At 42.9% G+C, this 17,536-nt stretch overlaps 1 protein-coding gene across 3 annotated transcripts in view; it reads left to right on the top strand.

Annotated features, from left to right (window-relative positions):
• The first annotated feature begins 792 nt into the window (after nt 1–792).
• Nucleotides 793–17,536, top strand: part of LOC119120388 (protein unc-13 homolog C) — a 77,990-nt gene continuing 61,246 nt past the window's right edge. For all 3 annotated transcript variants that reach the window (XM_037247232.1, XM_037247231.1, XM_037247230.1), the window contains exons 1-2: nt 793–1,275; nt 8,731–12,953. In XM_037247232.1, the coding sequence (XP_037103127.1) occupies nt 8,900–12,953 (4,054 nt within the window). In that variant the 5' untranslated portion in view covers nt 793–1,275; nt 8,731–8,899. The remainder of the gene's footprint in view (nt 1,276–8,730; nt 12,954–17,536) is intronic.

The raw sequence follows: 17,536 nt of genomic DNA, 5'->3' as shown, positions 1-17,536 counted from the left end.
AATATATGGGCTAACCTTTTCGTTGTCATTGTCATTTATAAGTTACATGCAGAAATGAAAATAAGACATACCTTCCGGATAAATACTGATCTAAATTGGGGTTTTCCCAATGTTGTTTCAGACTGACAAAAGACTCGTAAATTAAGTAGCGCTCTTAGTTGGGTGCCAGTGAATTTGCATGTTAGTATAAGTGAACGTTTATGAATACTGACTGATTAGATAGATAGCCCTATAAATCACAAAGACAAAATTCTCCCTGCCCCAGATTTTACTGCAGCCATAAAACTTCAAATCACTCTCAGGGAAAATGACAAAAATGGAGTTTGCCTGTTCTAGTTCTCTGTGATTTGTTTAGTAATTGTGACCTTGAAGTGTTTTTCATAATATACGGAAAATACAAAAATTTGGGGTCACTCACAATATCTGTTTTGTTAATAAAATCCAATAAATTAGAACATTAGTCCAGGAAAAAAGCTCGTGTTTCAAAAACAAGGACAATCAAAGTGACCCTAAACTTTTTAAATAGTAGTGTGGCAGCAAATCACAAAGTAATTCTTCTTGTTACTGTTCTACATTTGAATCTGAAACATTCTAGATATTCATGTTTTCTCACCACAATATGTTCTCGCCTTAATGCCTATTTTTACACCTTCCTGGTCTTTGCAATGAGTTTGCACACTTCGGTTTGTGCTGAAAGAAGGGGTGGCAAAAGAGAGAGAGTGAGCGAGTAAGAGAGAAAAGGGGAGGATGGCGAGGGAGTGAGCTTCATGCAAGGGAGGGGACAGACATTCTCCAAGCAGGGGAGCCGAGCTTCAGTCTGGCCAGCAAGGAGGAGAAGCAGCACCAGCAGCAGCATCTTCATTGCTGTCTGCCTCCCCCGATTACTACTGCCACTACTACCGCCACCAATCTGCATCCACCTCTCGGACTACACACACCCAAGACCGACACTAGAGGAGGTTGGAGTGGCTTTTTTTTTTTTTTTTTTTTTGGGGTAGGAGTGAGAAAGCATGCAGGAGGAGAGACGTGGAGGCGCAGCTGCAGGATGCGTGCTGTCTGACGGGCACCCAGCAAGCATGATGCCGCTGCTGTGAGAGGCTCCCGTGAGCTGCGCACCCAGCCGCCCTCTTCCCCTCCCTCTCCTCTCCCCTCCTTTCCTCTCCTCTCCTCTCCTCCCCTCACCTCGCCACCATCACCGAACAGCACTCATTTGAACGCGGGGACACGGAAACACCACCACTACCGGCGTCCTGCACGGGAACTTGACGCAAACAGGTATTTTTTGCGTGTGACATCTCCAAGCGTGCGTGAGGATGAATGGAGCTATTTCTTGTTAGCGCCACCTTCCATCCAGCCATTGTCTCTCTCTGTGAGCCTGTCATTGCATCCATGACATGCTGCTTGACCGGAATGCAGAGGGACCATGGAGATGGCACTCATTTTATTTCAAGAAGGAAAAAAAAATAAATAATTGGTGCACATGCTATGCACTCTCTCCTTTGCGGCTGCAATGACAAGTGCTCATCCTGCTCCTAAAAGAAATGAGCAAAGCATTGCAATGCTTTTGATTTGATTTATCCAAAAAATGCACAGATTTATAATCTAGGCAATATGATCTGAAGATGCTAACCCCCCACCCCGCCGTCAGTGGTGTGTTCCTCTCCCTCTCTCTCTCTCTCTCTCGCATGGGTGCTACAGAAAGCAATCATGCACATGTGTGTGCATGCATGTGCCAGATGCGACGCACACGCCCACATTCATCCACACTCCGCCGTAATCCGCGAGATCATGTGCTCCTGGAGACATGACGTAACACACATGCGTATACAGTAACCACCCCCCCCAACCGCTCACCCAATCCTAAAAGATGAGCACAAATGACCCCGATCTGGCAATTGGGAGAAATGGGTTAGCAAGAGAGAGTGGCACACATATTGCAGAGCTGTGTGACAAATGGAGTGGTTGAGAGTGCTCTGCTGATCAGATGCCCCTCAAGGGAAATGGAGGAAATGGGTCCCTGGATACTTGTAATGATGGCCTCGGGCTTGCTCTAGGGAGAAGGTGTGGCTCCACTCCTTGTTTAATTTCTTTTGGCGATTTCCCAAACTGGACTGGCACTAGGACCGCAGGAATTCTTCACACACGCATGCAAGATCATTTTTCGGCTAGACCTCATAAATTTGATTTTTTTGGGGGGGATAAGTAAATGTGAGTCAACACTTCCAGTTTCACACTGACTAAAAATGTTTAATTGTTAAGTCAGGCGATTTAGGGGACAACTTTAATTTGTGAGCCAGTAAAATCAATGAAATATATTGAAGGAAACATAGTATGCTATTTTCCCCAGAAATCAGAACAGTTCCCAGCTGTCTTAAAGGGAAACACTATGAATATTTACATTTACATTCCACCCAGAAAACCTATTTATTTCTTGCCATGTTTTTAAAGGAAAAAAAATATTATTTTGCGTGTGCCTTGGAGGCAGGCAGCTGACTCAGTTCCACTGCTTTAATTATTGATGTGGGCTTATTGGTGCTTTAGCCATGTTGTGCTGAGCTGACAGGACAGTGACGTTATTTACCGCTTTCCTGTCGCAAGATGTTCCATTTACCCTTTTCCCCTCTTTGACATTAAGGGCAACCTTCTGTGGTGCGATCACAAAAAAACTAAATAAGCCAAAGAAATGTTAATCAGGTTAACCTCTGCAATCCCCTCCCCATGAAAAATTAAAGTTGAATTTAAAAGGATTGAGAGAAGGAGTTTCCCTTAGCCGGGAAGCAAGTAAGCTGTGTTCACTCCCACAATGACGCAAACACCCGTTTCTAACTGCCCGCATGAAAAAAAACACCAAAAGACAAAATAATGTGCAAAATAAAGAGTGTAATGGACATCAACCTAGTAAACATTTTGTTATCTGCCTGTTTATGAAAACGTTAGATAACTGTACATGTCGCACACGTTTCTCCATGATTGATCTTCCGTTGCCCGGTTGCTGTTAAATTCACTAGTGGCGGTGTTGTTCATTTGCAGTTTGGATGCAAAGGTGTGAACATCTGCTCTGGAGGGAGTCTCATAATCTCCACAAGTCTCCAATAACACCAGGAGAAGTCACTAGAGGTGTCAGAAAAGTCACTAAATATAGCAAAAAAGTCATATGGTGTCAAAATTGAGGAGGTAATGAGTGTCCATACGTGAACTATCAACTCACAAGTTGGTTTCTCTTTTAAAATCAGGTTACCGTATTTTTTGGACTTTAAGGTGCTACTTTTTGCACAAGTTTGAATCCTGCATGGCTTATCTGTGGGTTTTTCATCATTTTTATGATATTGTATGATTTGTGCATATTCTCTTATATATGAAAATTAAACATTAAAACACCTTCGTCTTATAGTCCAGTGTGGCTTATATATGAACAAAACAGGATTTTCCCCTAATTTTAGCTGGTGCAGTTTACAGTCCAGAAATTACGGTAGTTGAGACTGAATCAACACCATGTCTGCTGGTTGCAGCCAAGTTTTGCTATTCAATCAATTCCACACACAGACCGAAATCTTAACCGTCAATAAATCAATGCAGTTATTATCATGGCTGTCCCCATTGCTTTCAATGGACCACAATAATGTGCCGTCTCCATACAAAACGACAAACCTCAGGTTATTTATACACACGAGGACGCAAGATCAGAACCTCTCACAAGCCACTCACGTTATGCTATGGCGAGAATGACAGAGAGGGCGACCAGCTGAGCTGTAAGAACATTTCACCTGTCTGACATAGTATGGCTGGGAATAAATGATCGTTGCATTCGCAGCTGGTCCGCTGGATGCGGCGGTCAAACTGATAAAATGCAAATGGGGTGCAAAAGATGATACAGACATCGTTCATCCCTTCTGCCTAATTCCTGCGTCATTACACCCTAACGGGACAATGCAGGCGATACCTCGCGGGTATTATCGAGTCATTTGTGTGGCGACGCTAGCTTGGGTAAGAGGCTGAATGCTTCATTTGTCAACGCCTAACATGCACATGTCAGGATGTTGGCTCCATGGAGCTTTGCCAGGCGGCGCACTAATTGTTAATCAGCACTCGTTTAAGACGACCGCTCTTTTACTGTGATTTGTTCAGACAGCAAGCGGACATGGAACGTGCTTTATGTTTTCCTCATGAAGGGGCCGGGGCGTATTCATTTAAGAAACTGTAGATTAGGGGAGGTGTCAAAGGCCCCGCCATTTTAATCACCCTTATTAGAGTCACGGGTGAGCTGAAATTCTTTCAGATGATAAGCACAGTTCACATTCATAGTATACACTAGACTGAAAACAGATCTGATTAGCTGGACCTGGAGGCCCGATATTTTGAGATTCAAACCCAGAAATACAGAAAAGAGGAAGGCATGCAAACCACTACAAAAGAATAAGATGTATTGTAATGAAGATGAATGGATGGATGGATGGATGGATGGATGGATGGATGGATGGATGGATGGATGGATGGATGGATGGATGGATGGACGAATGGAGGGACGGATGGAAGGATGGATGCCAAGTCAACGCAATGCATCCAACATTATTGCAGCTCTGCGTGGCTTTTGTTCTCTGTGTACTCTGGTCGAAAGGAACATGGCGGCTAGCCAAACTCGGTATTATTCAAATTAGTCAAACTGATATCGCAAAGACTGAACAGCCATTCAAACAGACACATTTACTTCCATATGCAGCTCACAAAAGATTTGACTTAGTTGTCATTTCTGACATGATGTCACTGCAGAGACGCAACCATTTTGCATATAAGCAATCAATGTGAAACATAGTGTCTATGAACTGAATAATTAGTTATTGTTTTTTTTCCTGAGGATGAAAAGGCAGGCATCTAAGGGATGGCAGAAAGGGCCCGGGGAAGCCCATTAGACCCCAGAGGAGTTAATTTGAAGGAAAAACAACTTGTAGTTTGGATTTATCGTTTGTGACTCCAGTCTTGGAACTTTTCTGACAGCCCTCAAAATATGTTTTGTTGGGCGGCTGGATTTGCCGAATTGGGTCACATACTACATCGTCATGTTTGAAATGCAACCATCCATTAGCAGTGAGGCTTATCCCTGAAACGGGAGCAGAGAGACTGGATCTATTTCCAGGAGACATCGGGAAGAGGGGCGAGGGGCGGCCCTTGTTCAAAAGATGAACGTCTATTGATTTTTTTTTTACATACTTCCATTCATGACTGAATTCACTGACAACACAGAAAGCTATTCCCGCCCCTTTTACCTTCACTTTGTTCATTCTAATTGACCTCATTTCACTCATTATTTGCCCCAATTTTAGGTTGGCTCCAGTATCCTCCCTTTTTCTGCTCATTACGTTATATAATTCAAGTGCGCAGATCATATTCAATCATTACTCTCATTTCAGTGCACAAGTCACAATACAGGAAACCACTGGAAAGGAACGCACTTATTTTAGATTGTGAGATTAAACTAGACATTTTTCCCTTTCCAATTAAGTGGTTCATCTGATGAATGTATAATGATAGTTTCCTGATTGTATTATCAAACTGGTTATGGATCATCAGTCACTTGACATCTAATCTTACACACTTTAAAGGACATATATCACGGTAAATTGACTTTTTAAAGGATTGTCTACAAATAGCTTGGTTACGGGATTTCCCGCCCACCCATCAAGTAGAAAACAAAACAACCTCCTACCTCCTTATCTGTTTCTGAAAACGTGTCCATGAGCAAGATGTTCTGTTCTGTCTATGTGTGGAGGAGATGCTAAAGAAAAAGCAAAAGTACAGTATTTTGGAATCATAGTTTGGGGTATATTTAGGCCATGTGTCAATTGCTCATTTGGGGATTTAAACAGCACTAACTTACTTTTTATGCACATAAGAGCAGGGAATGAAATCAAGAGCGTGTGAAACAGCCGGCTGGCTGCATTTGTGTCGGAACGGGAAATGCTACTGAGGGAGGTGTCAACAACACTCGTAGACAAGTGGTTGTTTGGAGGATAATTGGCAATCAACCTGTGCCGCCCTTCGGATATGAGAATGTGTTTCCCTTTTTGGTATGCCGTGAGCTGGTCAGGTGATTAGTGTTTTGGACATTTTTTTTATTGGATTACGATGAATGAGGTAGCAAGGCACAACAGTAAAGTTGCAACTGGGCAGTTAAACAGTTAGCGGGGAACTGGCAATTAAGTTATGTAGGGGAGTGTAGATTAGTGTGATCATTAGTTTATGAAGGTTTGTTACTCAGGGTGATGTTTTGAAATGCTTCATTCGAGATGACCCACAACTACTCATTAGACAAGATGATAAATGTGCCATTCACTGGAGTGCAAACCAGATTGTCAGAAATAATCTTGTAGTAGGATTCCAGTAATTCCTGAGGGATTGGTACTAATGTGCCCAACGAGGCCAATTATTAGACCCTGAGGTAAACCGCCGTTAGCCAGACATCAAAATATACATGTAGCATCAATATCATCATTTGAGTTTCATCGCTTATCAATATTTAAAAATAAATTAGATTTTCTAGACGTTAGTGTTTTGTGGCACTACGGTGCAGCCGCTATACAAATTCGGGTTATGTCACTGCCATATTAAAGGAAGTCAGTCATGAGCTGAGGACCCCCCCTTTTAGAATTCTTATCATATTTCTGGGCCAACAACCCAAACCGTAGGCGATATACAATAATATGATTAATGTACAACAAAAACTCAGAATAGTGGCAGTAATTAGAAATAGATTTTTTTTCGCCCTCTAAATTGTGAGCCTAATTTTGTCTGTCCTTTCCCCAATCAAGAGCCCTGAGGAAATATGTAAAAAAAAAAAAAAAAAAGTAGTTAAAGTCCTCGCCATCAAAACTCAAAAAGTATTTCTGATGAGGCTGGCTGATAAAACAAAAAAAGTTGGCGTTGAAAATGGAGCACTATAAAGAGCGTTATATATCTCCAGGCCTCTCTGAATTAATACCACGATAATGAAGTTAAAAAAAAATCAGACACTCAGATCCAATAAAAAGAAAAGAACAGTGGATGGAAGATGTCAATCAAGTGCTATCTGTGCCCACACTGTCTCCAGAGGAGGTCATTCAGTAGAAGTTGTGTAGGTGGGCTCTAACTGCACGGCTTGTGATGTTTCGAATGGAAACAAAGTCCAGGAGGAATGATGTTAATGGGTTAACTCGACATGAGGAAACTAGAAAGGTGTGCCGAAGAACCCTTAGTGCAACGCTGACTAACCGAATCCGACAGCAGTATTACGTCACTTCTTGGTCTGTGTGGCAATGTCAGGGCATATCAAATCTTTCTTTTTTTTCATGCAAGGTGTATGGAATGCTATCTATGAACCCAACCGACAGTTTCTGAAGAATCAGAATTTTTGAAAAAATATTTTTGGGGAAAAATATCGAGGAAAAATTGTTACTTGTATTAATTAACATAATAATATAAAACTTCACAAAAGGTGTCAGTATTGCAGGCAAGCGAACTTCACAGCAGTTTTAGTCATATGAACACATTAATTTGCTTTTTCTTTGGCTTTTGCTTGCTTCAACAAGGATGTAAGAAGAGCGGGTGATCATGAACATAAACCAGACGTTACAGAAAGTCACTGGACTCATTTGAAGCAGTATTATACTCTGTGTTGTCAAAGTTAAGGATGATTTGTAACTTAACGATACCTTTAATAACGTTAATTTGGGAGCGACAGTTACGAATCTGAGATCTAATTCATATTCCCATTATCATTTTGCCATTGAAGTTAGAAATGAGTATTTTATTATGTCTCTGTCCTGTTGTGATTTTTACTGTTCAGTTTTATGTTATAGAACCGAGTTTTGCAAAAAATGTACTGACACTTTCAGCAACTGGACAAATGTATTCAAAAGTGTAAAGGCGCAAACCTAGAAGAGACAAAGACCATTTTTTTCTAGGGCAAAAACTGTTCAAATAATCCGAATGTGTTTGACTTTAGATGTTCGACCCTTCCACGAATAAATGTCGCTCCTCCATATTTCACATAAAAATAACAACTAGTCAAATCTCATATCTAAAGTGCAAGAACCAACAACCATACATACTCCAACTGAAAGTACATGCTGATGTCCTTCTCCATTAAAGCTAAAAAGTGAGTCTATGCTTTACAGCTCTTTTGACAAGTGCAGGTCTTTGTAGGAATGAGGCTGTAGTAGACCGTCGTATCAACACTGTAAATCCCAGGACTAATATGAAGCAGCTGTCAAAACCTCTGGATGACAAACACCGCTCTTTCGACTCAGTTGACCGGGTTCTCTCATTGGTAAACAAACGGCTCCAGCAGCTTCTCCAGACTGTTTAAATTTTCAACACGCTGCAGTTGCAAGCGTACAGTCTGCTGCACACAAGTATTATCAACACATGATCGATTCGAATACTAAGCTGTACACACCGTGACTTTGCACGTGAAACAAATGGCAGCACAGATCATTAACTTTCAATGTTTAATTAGTTCATACGTCATACTTGCTATTATAATCAATAAATGGAAAGCGCTGCACTGCATCTGACAACTCCATTCGTCTTACGCCGGAGCTTGATTTGAGAAAATTAATAATTTGTCATCGTTTTTGCCTTTCATTCATTTTACCATTGACAAATGATATGTTCGCTTGCACTGTATGGCTGTATGAATGAATCATCTATGTTACAGGGCAAAACTGAACTTTAATGATTTTCTATTTCACATTTCAGGGGGATTACCTTTACTGGATTTAAACCGCACCGACAGTTGCATCACCCTACGGTGAAAAGTGGTCTGCTCTTCACAAAAAACAAGTTGACAATCTTCACAGTGCCAGAGCTCTCTTCTCTATCTACTCCTTCTCTTGTTAATGCTAAAGAGTCATCAGGGTTGCCATCCATGGTTTCTAACCTCATCAAGATTATATCAGCTTACATTGAAAAGATTTGCAAAGGAATGTTTACAAAGAAATTGGCAAACCCAATTAAGAAGAAAGAGAGAAGTAAAAATAAAGAGCCAACAAAATTGACCACAGACCTACATGCAAACAATCCAACGCTGTCTAATACAGTGAAGACCACTGTTAAAAAGATCTCCAAATGCTCCTCAGCACGTAACGTATCACTGGAAGACGACGACGGCAAGAACGATTGCTCATCCCTGTCGCCCACTTTCAGTTATCGCGTGGCCATCGCAAATGGACTCCCTAAAACCGCCCCTTTTTTGAATAACAACAATGAGAGCATATTTCCCGAGGTTCTTTCAATCGACAGTAGCTATTCCGACATACTGAGCGACGCGAAGCCAATACGGAGGCTGGATGAGCATAAATCGCACACTATGCCAGTAAGACGGAACCGGAAGAGCCTCATCAGTTTGGCTCCCTCCGACGGGAGCTCTGAGGGTGAAAGAGTGGAACGCTCCAGTCTGCACACTCTTCGGCTGGGAGCTCTTCGCAAGTTGAGGAAATGGAAAAAGAGTCAGGAATGTGTCTCTTCAGACTCGGAGGTGAGCAACTGGAGGAAGACCCTCGGCATCCGGAGCAAGTCCTTGGACCGGGCGGGACGGCAGCAGAAGAGTTCCACTCTGGAACCCGGCTCCTCCTCCACTGGATGCATCAGTCAGACACAGGATGTCATGGAGATGATTTTCAAGGAACTTCAAGGGATCAGCCAAATAGAGACGGAACTGTCCGAGCTACGTGGCCACGTCAACGCCCTGAAGAGTTCGATTGACGAGATCTCCAGCAGCGTGGAAGTAGTTCAGAGCGAGATCGAGCAACTTCGCTCTGGATTTGTCCAGTCAAGAAGGGAAACCCGTGACATCCACGACTACATAAAACAAATTAGCCACCAGGCCAATAATTCTACTCTGCGTTTCCTCAATGTTCCCGAAGAAAGGTCAGAGAAAACAGAACATCTTATTTATAAATTACTAAAAGATAAAATGGGTCTCGCCGATGCCCATAAAACTATTAAAATTGAGCTTGCTCACAGGTTAGGCCAACAACGAGAATGTTCTAACGCCAAACCTCGTCCCATTATAGTTATATTTGCAACACCCCAAGACAGGGATTTAGTCTTGAAAAAATGCTATAAACTTAAAGGAACTGGAATTACCGTTTTGACCGACAGCTTAACTCGGGAAGGAAAAGAGCGAAAGGACAAAGCAATGTCCTCCTCACAAACCTACGAAAGTATGGATATTAAGGTATCGGCAAAAGACAAAGTAGTAGAGAGCGATGACTGGGATTCCATGGACAGTGACAAGGAATTAGATGAGCTAAGCAGAAACAAATATGCAATGGTGATTTCAAAGCCCGCTCATAAGAGCAAATCAGAGAAAAGACGATCCCACGACCACAGCCGGTCAGGGGAGGAAGCGAGTTACTCAGGTGCAGTTCACTATGCCGATGACACATACTATGACCCCGACAAGCACGGGAAGGCTTACTACTCTGATGTGACCTCTGGTTGGCTCTCTCAGAGTGACTATTCCACGCCAAAACTCAGCCGCTCGGAATCAGACTGTTCAAAACTTTGCCAGTCGTACTCTGAGGATTTTTCAGAGAGCCAGTACTTTACGCGGGCCAATGGCTGCTCTCTGTTATCCTCCTCAGATCAGGAACTGTGGCAGAGGAAACAGGAGGATATGGCATCCTCTTGGTATGCTAGCCCCAGTCACCCACTCAGCCATGAGAATCAACCTTATGAACACAATGAGATTGAGACAACTGAGACTGTTGACAGCGGGGTGAGCAATGGGCTCGTTTGCATGTCTGGGGACAGAAGCCACTACAGTGGCTCCCAAGTTTCTCTGCAAGCTGACCTGTCACCTTGGAAAGACTGGCATCACATAGAACAAGGAGCTGATTCAGGTTTGGAAGTGTCCATAGAGGTCAGCAGTCCATTTGACCCCTCTACCATTCCAGGTTTTCCAGAAAATATCACTAAATGCCAAGAAGTTGATTTACAATTTGAAGGGGAGGAGGAGTTCATGATGCTTGACAGAGAGCCTACCCTGCCACCAATTACTACCCACATTATTACACCCATTGTGGAGCGTGAGTCCAGCAAAGCACATGTGCGCCAGTCAAAAGGGAGTTCCAAGGGGGTAGCAAAAGAAAGTGCAAAAGTATCATCTAAAGATACCTCAAAGGTTATAGCTAAAACAACAAACAAACAAATTAAAATTAAAGATGAAACCCCCAAAATACAGGAAAAGGAAACTGTAAAACCATCTGCAAAGACTTCATCTAAAGTGACTTCAAATGCCATCCCAAAAGAGCCTATAAAAGAGAAGAAATCAACAACAAAAGAGATTCCTCAGTCCTTCCCAAAAGAAAACTCAAAACCTACAACTAAATACTCCACAAAGCCGGCCCCTGAAGATGTAGCTAAAGTAGTGCCTAAGGTCATTTGCAGTGAGGCAGTTAAAGTCAGCAGAGCACCCCCAAAGGTTTCCCAGGCGATGACACCGAAACAAAGCCCAAGAGAGTCACCAAAAGAGAGCCCTAAAATCACCCCGATAATGAGCCCAATTTCAACTCCCAAGGAGTCCCCAAAAGAGTCCCCAAAAGAATCCCCGAAGCAGTCGCCTATGGTCACGGTTAGAGAACCCCTACAAGGTACACAGAAACTTGATTCTAAGGAGGTTACCAAAGAAGCTACGAAGGTACTGCCAAAAGAGATCACTAAAGTACAGAATAAGGAGAGCAACAACAATAAAATACTCCCAAAAAAAGATTCCAGCATTCCAATCAAAGAAGCACCAGTTTCTAAAGAGACCCCAAAGGTGTCGCTCAAAGAAGCCACCCAGGCATCTCCAAGTCAATCATCTCAGGTAGTCTCTCCAGATGGCCCAAAAGTAGTTGCTAAAGATGCCCACAAGGAAACCCCAAAAGCAGTTCCGAAAGAAACGTTTCCTGAAATCGATGTCAATCACAGCTTTCACCAAACTCAAAGTAAATCCTCAGCTATGTACCGCAGTCAGAGTGAGATTCGAACTGAAAAAGTCGAAGAGGTGCCGAAGTCATGGAGCAGCAGGCTCAGTATAGACCTCAGTGAAAAGTCGTTTGGGTTTGGCTTTGGTTCTACGCTGCAAAGGGCTAAATCAGCTCTAGAGGTTGTGTGGAAATCTGGCCCTCAGAATACTCCCGCACCTCCTGAAGAACCCACAAACCCATCTCCGTCATTCATGGGGCGTTTCCGCACAATCTCCACCTCCAACGCGCCCTCTGCACCAGACCCACCTGCTCACAAAGAACCTGTTAACTACAAACCGGAGGAGGCGGAGATAAAAGGTGCAGAGACGGAAGCCGTTGAACAATCAGAGGATGGTGAGACCCACTACGTTGAGGTGATGGAACAGGTTCTGGCTAATTTGGAGAACAGGACTAATGTTAACGAAACTGAAGAATTTGTGCAAGAATGTGAGTCTCCTCAGGACAATGATGCATTCGAGGACATCCAAGCTTCTCAGGACAATGACGTCCCTCAAGAGACCACAGAAGATTTCAGCACCACAAGAGACACCGAAGCAAGCCAAGAAGCACACGTCCTAGAATACGACTGCGGATTGGATGAGCAGTTTAATGAGGATTACAGTGAGGAGTATGAAACCAACGTGACCGAGGACACGGCCGAATACGACGCCATGGTGGAGTATTTGGATGTTGAGGAACCTGACGAGACAGAGGACAATGACATCACTGAGGAAATGGAAGAGGGTGAAGAGGAAATCGAGGAGATCGAGGAGCTGATTGAGGAGACAGCCGAGGTGTCTGAGAAAGTGGAGGAACGTGAAGAGGATGAAAGCAAAAACATAGATGAGGAGAAGCCCGTAGCCGCAGAAGCACCACCGAAGAAACGCGTCCGACCGACATTCAAAGAGGTTGCTCTGAGGGCATACCGGAAACAGATGGCTGAACTGGAGCAACAGATCCTGGCAGGAGGTAGGACTCCTTCACTTTGTTTACAATCACTTTGACATAGTAGCTTTTGACAACATGCAGGGAAGACAAAAATCTCCCAAGACATTATTATCCTTGATCTCTCAAAGCTTCACTTTAAAATGTATTTGCATCACTATTTGGAATTTAAAAAAAATCATATGACCTGGTTATAGTGACAACTATGACCTCCAATTGTATTTTGCTTGTAAGAAGTGAGGGACACGATAAAATTTGAATAAAGCTAAATGGTTTGTTATTTGGCAGCATGAGATGAGAACGCATTTGGCAAGCCACTGATCCATGTTAGAAAAAAAAAAACGTTAAGAGGCTACTGGGGCAATGAGGGCTGAGCTCATTTGATTTATAAGTTTTAGGCACAGGACTGTATATTTCAAATCAACTGTCAGAAACCACAGTTGCATAAAATATATAATCAGTGCACTACTGTAATCTCTGACAGTGCATTTTAACTTGTGTTGACTATTTCCACTAACAAAGAAGTGCCACTTTGACAAGACTGACTCACTAACAGACTGAATCACCCCTCAGTGTTGCATGTTCAGGGTGAGGCTTGCAGTAGACTCCAGGCATATGACTTGTAAGAAAACCGTGCAGCGGATTACTGACTTTTGGCTGTTTTTTTTCTTACCTTATTGACATAAACAGTTTGAGCAGTTTTCTCCTTTTAGTATGTGTTGTCTAGTCGTGTTTTCCTCTTGACTGCTCATGCTGGTTTCCACTGTATTAATCTGGAATACACAAAGAGACAGGATATAAAGTAAGAGACATGATCCTGCTTCAAAAGAACCTTAATAGTAGCACTCCAGAATCCTGATTGACCTTACACACATGCGGAAATCTTAAAGGGCCGTACGTTGGTACCATCATAACTCGAGGACCCCCTGTGTACTTCTGAAAGTTTAGGAGAAATTCTGAGAATGACATTCTGTTTGGGGAAGTTTCCGAAGACCTGACGAGACAACCTAAACACTCTAAAAGTTTGCGGACATTGCCCGGTGAAAACGGCTCGACTGAATAAGTAAAATTCGAAATCTGGGGCTACCACCTCCTCAATACCAGGGGCTCTTCTCTCCCTGTAATTGCATTTTTCATAGCCACACTTTCCGAAGAAATGTTGCACTAAGCATAAAAAGGGTGTACCTCCTTCAAACTTCACTAGAGGCAGACCTCTATAAATATTCCAAGCAAGGCTGACCTGGTTACAGAATGCCCTTGGGAGTGTGAATTAGCATCTGAATGCAGACACTGCTATAGCCAGTTGAAGAAGGGCGAGCTGGCAGGAGTGGCAGGCAGCGTTGCTGAGACTCCCTTCACAGCTCGCACACAGACCAGCCAGCACGCATCAGAACGCACTCATGAAGAGTACACACATTGGCTACATAGGATGGAAGCGTCAAGCTAATGAGGGGTGGAATATGCATGCGTGTGTTTGCAATTATGGCACTCTTTGCACCATCTGTAGTGAGTTGCTTCGTTTATCGGATGCACTTTTGGATAAGTACAAGCTACTGTGAATGGCAGCCAAATATTTAAAGACGTCTTGGGGTAGATTAGTACAGGGGTTTACTGTTTATGATGGGATTGTGTTCCAAGGTGGTAACTTAAAACTAATTTATATGTAAATCGGAACAAGGTGCCAGGTATTACGGAACTACTACACAGTTGAAAAATCTAAAGTTATGTTGAAGTCAGAGCTACAGGAAAAATCCCCTGTAAGCCCTGTTTTGATTGAAAAATGAAATATAGATATATTCTCACAACAGTAACCGGCAAATGTGTAAAATGATAAATTGAGGTTTAAAATAAGTTGAGGTTACATGTGTGCAACTTTAGAGCTTATTATTTGTTCAATGCTGCGGTGCTACTTCGGCAGTGTCTCAGCATGTAATGAATGCTGTAAGCAACCCGCAACTAATGACTCCAGGGTCTTTTCGAAGCTATGATTATGGGGCCCAGAGAGCTGTGAAGTCCCCAACCCATCTCTCTTTCTGTTACAAGTTAATTCTCATGGAAGTCGTTTGCTGTATTAGAAATGACAGATGTTTAATTACCTCTGCTGAGGAGGTTTTCTTTGGGGTAGAGGTATTTTTTGAGGTTTTTATGATGTCAGCCTGGCAGCGCCATTACCTCCACACACACATATACTATGGCAAAGCAAGGCATATTATGGCTGAAAAGGTATTTGGACACTGGCAGTTTATAGGATTAAACTGGACTCTGAGACTTCAGGAAAAGTAATTGTAATAATTTTTCCCATATGGCCTCGTTTGGATATGTATTATTCAATTTGACATCATCAGCTCTGGATCAGTACTCAGATTTCTAAATATGCACAGGACATATTTTTTCTTGAACTGGTGATCTTTAGTTGATTACCTGCATTTTAGGCTGATCTGCTCTGACTCGAGTCCCTCACCTCTGGGAAATCCTGTCCAAAAACGAACAGACACTAAATTGGAAGTGGTGACTTAGACCTGCAGTTGATATCCAGGATTAATTGAGCTTAGTATAGAGCAGAATCTGTCAGTCGCCATCTGAGACAGTACGAAGGAACCAAAGCTTAGAGCCAAAGAACAAAGCTTTTCGAGCTATGTGCAGACGTCAATTAAACTCCCAACAGCTGCCTGATTACCATATCTGTCTGTTCCTTCTTCCTGAAAGTATCTCCACCCAGAAATACCTTAGTGTCACTTTATGCACGACAGCTCGCTACCTCACTGTGTGGTTTGTCAATGAAAAAACTGATGAAGGTAAACAGTCATCTCGAGGACTCTTACAGAACCGCCACCACACATGGGTCAATCGCCCAACATGTCAAAAGAGTGCCGTTGAGTAGCCCTCGCCAACACTCATTGGCAGGTGAAGTGCTTGACTCGTGTCAGAACAAAAACCCTCATTGAAGCGAGTCCACTTGAAAAGAACCCAACAGGTTGCGGAAAATCCTTTCAACAATTTGTCATCGTGCTTGCCAAGATCAGTAATTACATTCTCAGATGTTACACCCTGAAGTCTCGATAGGCAAAGACAACAAACATTAATTCACTTTTCATTTGATCGCTCTGACTCATCCGGCACTCGACCCACCGAAGCATTCGTTTCATTTCAGATGAAACGCACTATTTGTTATTGTGTAAGCAGAGCAATTTTAAACTATGCTACAACAGTTACTTGCTGATAGCTTTTATTGATGACACCATTTGAAAATGTCATCCTTTGGCATCTCACTATTATCCTTTGTCACTTACTAAACAGGATGGAGTTTTCGCATGGCCCGGTAGCCTCACGCTCAGTGTGGTCCCTCTGTGTCAGTTCCAGGGTGCGCAACAGAGCATGAAGACCATTATTTAGCTGGTTTCATGCCTACAATTCTTTCTGAACCCAATGACCTCACTTCTTTTGAGAGCAGCACTGGCACTTGAAGTAAACCACTGGCAGCAGCTACAAAGGTTGAACGACAATTCTGACTGCTAATTTATCGTTGAAAATGTTTTGACTCTGTTTCGCTCTATGCACTTGCTCGCAACCCTGTGAAAAAATGGAATCATTGTATTTTCATTATCCTACTTCTGTCCTTTGATGTTGGCATGATCAAATCCTCTAGTACGATGTGACCTGACGTGCTAAGCATCAGTAAAATCCCTTCCATCAGTTTGAGACAAGGTTAGAGCTCGTCTCTATAGTACAGCCTTGTGTCATGCAGCTATTACTGAATTGGGGGCTTGTTTTTTGATTACGTAACAATTGGTTCACCCGCTCTAAGGATTTTTTTTTCTCTCCTGCCCGATGTGCGCCCGCCTCGGCCTGTATGAGTAAATAGAAACACACCAGCATATATTTGTGTGTCTGGTGTGTTCATCCTGGAGCGAATGTTGTGTATTTCCCGCTATCAGCCAAAAGCAGGCTTTTCTGCTCTGGTGAGTGCTGATCTACACGAGGTGTGATCACGCGTGTCGGTTCCAAGATGCTAAATTTACTGCCATTGTTACTCACGCCACACTTTTGCCCACAGCACGGGAAAAGACCTGGGGCGCTATCTTTGTTACTTTTTGCCCCCTGCGAGATTTAAGGCACCTGTGAAATGAGGTTCATCTCAACCGGCTGTAAGGCTTTTATCTCATGCAACTGTGGACGAGCGATGACTCAATCTTGTCAGGCTGCGGCTCAAAGTAGCTTAGCTGATTGCTGTCCGCGCTGCCTGCACACACAGCTGAGTGCTGTTCCTCCGCTTGGGTGCAGCCACATCCGATATATTGTGGCTTTGGCCGCACAGCAAGACCAGAAGTTGCACTGTTTACAAAAAGGATGAAAGTCTCAATGGGCAACCACCAGCGTTGATTGAAAGATGACTCAAAATAGAAAAGATTACAATTGTCTGGTTGAAAAATATTTTCTAGAGGTAGGTTCTGTCCAAGTTTCAGGACTAACTTGTCAGCCTGCATAATAATAAAATGATAACCCTTATATTGTTTGTTCAACCCCATTGCTTCAATACTGCCTCCTCCTGTTCAGAGCAAATAGGAGGAAGGTTTACATTGCTATGATTGGCAATGATTCCAGCAGTA

This window comes from Syngnathus acus, chromosome 3, assembly GCF_901709675.1.
Source record: "Syngnathus acus chromosome 3, fSynAcu1.2, whole genome shotgun sequence".
NCBI classification, from domain to species: Eukaryota; Metazoa; Chordata; class Actinopteri; order Syngnathiformes; family Syngnathidae; genus Syngnathus; species Syngnathus acus.
Note: the sequence above shows the minus strand (reverse complement) of the source record. Positions and strands in the feature narration are given on the sequence as shown.